General features: G+C 37.3%; 1 protein-coding gene across 1 annotated transcript; it reads right to left on the reverse strand.

Annotated features, from left to right (window-relative positions):
- Nucleotides 1–7,674: 7,674 nt before the first annotated feature.
- Nucleotides 7,675–7,914, reverse strand: LOC129405037 (cytochrome c oxidase subunit 7B2, mitochondrial). Its single transcript, XM_055139989.1, has one exon. The coding sequence runs from the start codon at nt 7,912–7,914 to the stop codon at nt 7,675–7,677; it is 240 nt and encodes a 79-aa protein (XP_054995964.1).
- Nucleotides 7,915–8,535: the final 621 nt, after the last annotated feature.

Genomic DNA, 8,535 nt, shown 5'->3' on the forward strand with positions numbered 1-8,535 from the left:
ACATATATAAAAAAATAAATTATTTATTTTGCCCACACGGCAGAGCCTGGCAAGCTAATATGGTGTATTCAATATGCCAAAACCAGGAACAATACTCACAATGGAAACTTGTGAGACTTTTGTTGACATTATGTTGCGCTCAAATAAATCGACAAACAATGGGACGACAGTGTTACAGTGCTATTTTTTACTTATTATTCATATTTACTCATAGCCCAGTAGCAAAATGTGGCACTGGTAGCCAAGTTCTTCTAAATAGAGTAACCACATGTGGAAAATGCTTCTTATCTGCAAACAAGTGTAATAAGTAACTGCCAAGTATTATATCCTTCATAATATTAATAGCACTGTAGCACTGTCATCCCGTTGTTCATCAATTTGCTCAAGCAGGCACCAGCAATGTCTCCATTGTGACACTTGTTGCTACTGTTTTTGGCATATCAAATACACCACAGGTAGCTTGCCAGGCTCTGCCGTGATAGCCTGCTAGGCTATCTGAGACAGACGGAGGAATCGAACAAGGGTCAGCCACGTGCAAGGCAAGCACCTACCTGGGAGCAGAACCATAGTATTAATAAACTAAAAAATTCAAAGAAGTGTGAGGCAGTATAAGAATTGGGTTACATAATTCCATCAATTTACTCAAAACTTTGCTTAAAGACATTGAATAACAGCAAAAGGATTGCATCAAATTATTACATACTATCAGAATATAATTTCCAGTAAGACTAGAAACAGATTCAAGAACCCACTCTTTAAAAGAAAGCACCCACTTAAAAAATTCTCTTTACGTGGGTCCTCTTTGGATGGGGGGTGGAATTGAGCGCCTCTCCCCACCCTGATGAGACCCCGAGTTGCTGCCCACAAACGGCTCTGCCAGCTCCTGAATGGCCATGATCCCAGAGGCACACAAACCAATCCTGGAACCCAGCAGCTTTTGGCAGAAATGCTCCTGGACTCTGAATTTAACTACAGCCCCGTCCACCCCTAGTGGGAAAGGGCGTTGTCCCTTCCGCCTTTTCCCCTCGGCGGCAGCATGGAGACCGGCACTTTTCAGAGCCTACTGGACAGAGATACGAGCTTGCAGTGACAAGATGCGCAGGACCTCTCAGAATGGGGGTTGGAACCGGCCCCTCTCCCTGCCCTGGTGAGACCCCGAGTTGCTTCCCACGAATGGCTCCACCGGCTCCTAAACGGCCATGATCCCAGAGTCACACAGACCAATCTTGGAACCCAGTGGCTTTTGGCAGAAATCCCTACAGACTTAATTACTGAAATACCAGAAATCCAAAATTGAACAGCTGCTGTCATGGCCGCACAATATCATATGTTCTTCATTATCAGCAATAGAAAACAAATTATCTAGTGATGCCATTTCGGCAGATCTGATTGTTGGGGGAATAATAATGGTAGGTCTTCTGTCAAAAAATTTAATGTAATCATAGTAGAGAGAGAGTGAAGTGAAAATCATCTGCCACACAGGCAGGGGTAGGGGTGGGATGGGGGAATACTGCGGTTCTTGGTGGTGGAACATGTGCACTGGTGAAAGGATGGGTGTTTGTATGATCAAGACTAAAACCTGAAAGCTTTATAACTGTTCTCACGGTGATTCAATTTTAAAAACGTGATTAAAAATTATCTTTATAATCTTTTTCACTCTCATGATTTTCACAACATTCTCTAGTGGCCTCTTACCTCCTCTAGCTCTAGTCTGAATCCTCTCCATAAGTTCAAACCCACACTAAAGACTATTGGGGCTGGAGAGTAGTGTGAGGACAGGAGTGGCACAGAGCAAAGCACTTGTTTTGCAAGCAGCTGAGCCCTGGGTTCAATCTCTCGCCCTGACACAACATATGGCACCTGAGCACATCTAGGAGAAATCCCTGAACAGAAAGCCTGGAGTGAGCCCTAAGCACTGCTGAGTATTCCTTACAAAAACAAAAGATTATATGAAGACCTATATAAGATTAACAGGCCACATAATTTGAATGCAAAAGATTATGTTTTAAAGCTTGAGTCCTGTCTTCATTGAAGTTTTAGTCTGTGAACCAAGGTTTTAGAAGTGTACCAAGGGTAGTTTTCTACTACCAGCTGACCAAAGAAGAAGCAATTTAGATTTGGTTCAGCAAAATATGCTGACTACACCCTAAAGAAAATAGATTCAGCAACACAATTTCACTCAAGGCTGATTCTTAATAATAGAAATATTTCTGATAAACAGTAAGTTAAGTAGTATGTGTGGATTTTTCTATTTTCCTTAGAAGGAGAAAAGTCAGAAATAACAGTACTAAATGAAAGGCTGGTACAAGCTAATGGTCTGACTGAATGGAGACAATTCAAAGAAATATTATTAGAAAACTGATTACATTTAGGAATGGGTTAACAAAATTCTCTAAATAGAGTGCAAGTATAATTTCTCATGTTAATATTCACAAAAGGATACTCAGGAGAGTAATATATACATATACATTTGTATATATCTATATATACATATATGGAAATCAGATGAACATTATTTTGCTAGCACTCATTTTATCACTCATCCTGTTTCTCCCACAATAGCTCAAAGGCTAAAGTGATTATACATCAGAAATGGAGATAATTATGGCTCCAAAGGAGCTGACTTGCACTAATTGTTTGTCAATCTACTGCCACTGTTGAGTGTCAAATATATCAAATGGACAAGCTAAGTCTGAACCTTCATCCAGCAATGTTTCCTGGGAAGAAGGAAGGTGATAAGCCAGCTACCATTTCTGAGAATTTCCACTCAACTATTTTCATCATGGAAAAGGCAGTACCGAACTCTCACTTAAATGTATTACATGTTAACAATATAAAATTTCACTCTCTTATTGTGAATATTATCACCCCCAAAGTTGCAAGATGCCTATTCAGCACCATGGTGTGCCAAACAGGAAAACTTCTAACCTAGACATTTATTTTATAGCAATAGTGAGCACCACTAGGTTCATGCTTTTGAGAATAATGGATCTTACCACATTTCTCAGTACTGAATAAACTCTGTAGTGGACTTTTTAAGTGCTAGTTTCAACAACATCTGGATGACACTACCATGAAAGCCTAAAGCATTATCTTTTCAAACATTGCCTTGCTCTAAGTCAATGGTTTTCAACCTTCTTTTATAGCTGTAGTGTTGTGGATAGAAATCACCACTTTAACTTACAAATATTGGTGTACTTTCCCACAATCAGTATTTAGAGGTCAGGGAATACAGAGATGGATATAAGAACAGTGAAGGCACAGTAACTGTTAAGTTATCCACTAGGAAAAAAATTCATTTACCATTATAGGATTTGGGGCCTTGCTTGTCTTAGAGTTCTTAGCTGGTATCAATCCTAACAATAATTTCATTAAAATAGAAGTTCAAACTCTCTCACATGGGTATAGAGACTTTATATCCTCTTCACAGGCAAGATTAATGCATTTTTATCCTATGAGTAAATGCTACATCATGTTTGATGGAAGCACTCTTTTGCTATTTTCTTTATTTGAAAGACAGGCATGATAGAAAGATATATACTGATGTCAGGGAAACAAGGAGTGATTTAGTATTGTCTCTAAGTGCCAACTTCGCTCATTTTGAATTACTTTTTCCAGAACCTCTCTCTTATGAGGTTTCCAGGTATAGGGGCCACAAGAAAAAAAAATGCTCACGAGTCTGTGATCATGAAAGGGCAATCATTTCACAGTTGGAAATAAGTTTAATATAGAACTAGGCACTGTGACATCTTTTGTATGTTGTTGCTGATTTTCTGCCTTGTCTTGAATACAAAAAAAAATACATTGCTTATGGATATTCAAACTCCTACCACTTGTTCAGCTTTTAGTTTTCCAAAATCTGAACCAAGTTAACATGCAGTGAATGGTACCCACTTCACCTATAGGACATCTATTTCATACCAGTTAGAGATGGTGAGAAAAAGATACCAGAGTAGGGACTTTTACTGTATCTTTATTTTCCAATACCAGTTGGTCTTTGTTTTCCCTCACTTCACATTCAGTTTTCCTCTTTCTTGAGAACATACTAAGTAGTAGAAACAGAAGTAAAAGCCTTGTAAAGACTTAAACAATAGCTGCCAATTATATTAGTTATAAATATCATAACTAATCCTCTATCTTGCTCAATACAAATTTCTCTGATTAAATCCTGGCTTATACACTTAGTATATGTAGGATACTTCTAAAAACAGATAAAAGTTCTGCACATTATGGCAAGACCAGAACTGTTTATCGGGTGTAACATATTAACACTGCTTAACCAGAAAAAGGATTTTTTCTAGTACTTATCAATTCTACAAGAAGGAAGGAACTCTTACATAGTAAAATTAGAGAGGGGCATTTAATATCCATTATCTAGCAAATAATGGTATCGATAGATAATATATTATGCTCATGTAGCACTGTAGCACTGTCGTCCCATTGTTCGCTCTAGTTCATAGAACAGTAAAATGACTGAACGTAACCACCTAGGAGGAATAGAGAATTTTCCTTGCCAACTAGAATAGGTAGCTTATAAGATAGCCCTCAGGGACAATAGCCTTCACATAATCACTGTATCACTGTTGTCCCATTGTTCATGGATTTACTCGAGCAGGCACCAGTAATGTCTCTATTCCTCTCAGCCCTGAGATTTTAGCAGCCTCTCCTTACTTGTCTTTCCCAATGATTGGAGGCTCTTTCAAGGTCAGGGGAATGAGACCTATCGTTACTTTATTTGGCATATTGAATACAGCACAGGTTGCTTGCCAGGCTCTGCCCATGCGGGCAGGATACTCTGGGTAACTTGCTGGGCTCTCCATAAGGTATGTATATATCTGCTGCTGTATTTGAGATATGCATATGCCACGTGGAGCTTGCCAGGCTTTCCCGTGCGGGCAATGAACTCCCGGTAACTTGTCAGCTTCTCCAAGAGGAAGAATTAAGCTATTAGATGCACTTCAGAGAGCTTGGTTTTACAGTCTCTGGATGTTGGCCACTGATGGGATTACACGGCACCAGGAGCAGTTTCTGGGTGTGACTGCCTAGCTACTGAAAAATGGGAAATCTGGGTGGAAGAGTCCCAGTCCCTCACAAAATCATGTCTTGTAAAACTTTTTACCTCTTACATGACCTTGATTTACAAATATCTAGTAAATTTGCAGAAATATTTTACAAAAAATATGTATAAAGGTCATGGAATGTCACTCACAGCATTAGCTTAGAAAGAGACTGCAACTTCTGTCTTGGGTAGTATCCATTACACTATGTCCCACTAAGGAGCTCGTGACTCCAGCAAATATCTAGCAACCTTCTAAGGTAGGTAACTACCACCTGAAAGAGTCTGGATATTATCTCTGCCCAGTTGTACCTAGAGATGATTACAGCCTCAGCTGAAATCTTTATTACAAAAGTGAGAACATATATCAGTCATTCATATAAATCATGTTCAAATTACTGATCTATAAAAAATATAATAAATATCTGTTGCTTAAATCCACCAAGTGTTAGGATAATTTTTAAAATAGCAGTAAAAATATACCTTTCAATAGTCACTGAGAATTCACAATAATAAATTTCAGATTAGCAGGGACTCTATTAGCTAAAGTTATAGGAAATAAAATTATCCAGTTATTAATCAACTCAACCAATAATTACTGAAGGCCTCATCTGTGAATTCCTGTTAGAGAAATGTAGTTTCAGGGAAAAGCTCCTAACCTGTTTCAATGGAGTTTGGCACACAGTAAATACTAAAATTTATCTTCTACTAAATTATGGCAATTATTTTGAAAAAAAATCAAAGAAGCAAGTTAGACTAAACTTAACCTAAGTTTTCATTAATAAAAAACAAAACATACTCATATTGGGACAAGAACAATATAGTACAGTGAGTAGGGCATTTGCCTTTTATGTGGCCAAGATGGGTTCAATTTCCAACATGCACATGATCCCCTCATCAGTGCCTAGAGTAGTTCCTGAGTGCAGAGGCAGGTGTGCCCCAAAAACCTAAAACAAAACAAAACAAATGCACTCCAAGGACTTCATGAAACGATTACAAGTGAACAAAATGCTATAAGCTGATAGAGTAAGTTATACAGAGTCTGGAGGAAGCACATTCCAATCAGAGTGAAGAACAAATGGAAAATTATTTAATATTCCAGGAGTAACTTTCAACTGTTTCAGTGAAGATATGAAGCTCAAATCAGGGAGAGAAAGATGAAAACCAAAAAGATTATAAATGTATTTTCAAGGAATACTGTGTAGAACCTGCAAACTTTATTTGTAAATGTGTGTATATCTATTTATAAATGACTAGTGTAAGATGGAAGGATATATAAGCCAGAGAATTTGTGTTATTCATAAACCACTATAACCTCTATTCATTGTACAGCCTTAATTTCAGGCAAGATAATGAACAGAAAATACTTCTTGAAAAATTCAGAAATGAAAGAGGTAATGTTATAAGTAATAAGTAATAGAAAAAATAAAGAATCACAAAGTCTATTGTGGCCATGAATACAAACAAATAAAACAGCCTAAAAGAAATAGACAATCTTTCAAAAATGATGCAAACTTTCAGGAATGAACCAGGAATAGAAAATGTGTACTGACTAAAAGTAAATATATCAAAAATGTTGATCAACAGTCTAAGAATAAGAGAAACAGATGGCTATATTTATGAATTTTCAAGACCTTCAAAGAACTAATATCAACATATCTTGCTAAAACTGTGCCAAAAAATATAAAAAAGGGGAAGAGGCCCCAGCCCATTCAAGCCAATGCCACTCTAGTTCTCCATCCAGAAAAAGATAGCACATAAAAACAACCTACATACCAGTACCTCTGATGAACACAGATACAAAAATCCTCAACAGAATCTTGCCCAATGCAATAAAAAAATATGTAAAAATAATCATTCATCTTAGACCATAGGGATTTACCGCAGGGATACAAGTTAAGTAAACATTCATAAATCAATACTACATCAAAAGAAGAAGGCATAAAATTCATTTTACTGCATCAATATGTTGTAAGAGTATTGGAATATTCAATATCCATTTATAATAAAATTCTAAATAAATTGGAACTAGAAGGTTCATGCCATGATATAATACGCCACATGTAACAAATGTATAAGCAACACACTGGTAATAAACCTTTCAGTTTAAAGCTTTTAGTTTCCCCTTAATTAGAAAAAGATTAGAATTAGATTGGAATTAGAAAAAGATGTTCAATACCACTACTCTTTATCATAGTCGTTAAATATCAGAATTAGAACCATAAAATACACAGAAGAAAAACATATATGATACATTCTAAGGGCATATCAGATATACATTTGAAAAGTCAACTCCAGTGGTAGGGAAAATAAAGGCAGAAATAAACAAATGGTACTGTGTAAAAATAGACACTTTTTTTTTACAGAAAAAATGAACTATGAACAAAAAAAGGTAACCTAGCAATTAGAACATATTTCATCCCATGCATCTTGTAAGAGATCAATATCCAAAATATAAAGAAAACACAATTACATAACAATAAAACACACAAGCCAGTGACTTTTTAAAGGTTCAAATGTATTTATTTTTCATTTATGATATACTCTAAATAACAGCCCCCAGTTAAATGGCAATCTACATTTCAAATAATTCTGCTTTATAGCAACTCTAATTGTTACTAATCATTCCACTCTTTGGGGGTGACTCTGCCAACAGGGGAAAGATTCAAATTCACCCCAGACTGAGTGAGTACAAACCACCATGTAACAAGACAGAAAGCGCTTCCACTGACCAGTAGAACATTTCCGTATCTATCATGAAAACCTTGTGTACATTTTGTATGGCTATGCCTTGCCCTAAATTGCTGAATACTTTGAATCTTGAGATAACTTATTGCACTTCTGGCCAACAGATTCATCTTGTTGATGTGACAGGATTGACTGAAGCAGTCTGTCTATTTTCTTGCAAAGAGATCTGAAAAACATAAACAACAAAACCCCCATTGAAACAAAAGCACAAATAACCACAGGAAATGGCATGAATTGCTTTCAGTTCCTCCCTCTTTTTTTTTTAATTGAATTACCTTGAGAGTGTTACAAAGCTGTTCATGATTGACTCCCATCCCTCCATTCCTCCCATCTCTCCACCAGTGTGACTTCCCAGCACCAGTGTCCCCAGTTTCCCTCCCATTCCTTCAAGCCATGACCACCCCCATGCCCCACCCCACCTGCCTCTATGGCAGGCACCTCTCTTTCTCTCTCATTTTTGGCATTATGTTTTGTAATACAGATGCAGAGCGGTTATCATGTATATTCATTTACCTACTTTCAACACTCAGTTCTTGTCCAGGGTGATCATTTTCAACTAGTATTATCATAATGACCCACCTCTATCTTACCTACCCTCCATCTTCCACACCCTTGTGGTAATTCCCAACCATGGACCAGACTCTGGAAACAGCCTGAGTGCCCAATAACAGATGACTGGATCAAGAAATTCTGGTACATCTGCACAATGGAATACTATACAGCTGTCAGGG

This window comes from Sorex araneus, chromosome 5, assembly GCF_027595985.1.
Source record: "Sorex araneus isolate mSorAra2 chromosome 5, mSorAra2.pri, whole genome shotgun sequence".
In the NCBI taxonomy this organism is placed as follows: Eukaryota; Metazoa; Chordata; class Mammalia; order Eulipotyphla; family Soricidae; genus Sorex; species Sorex araneus.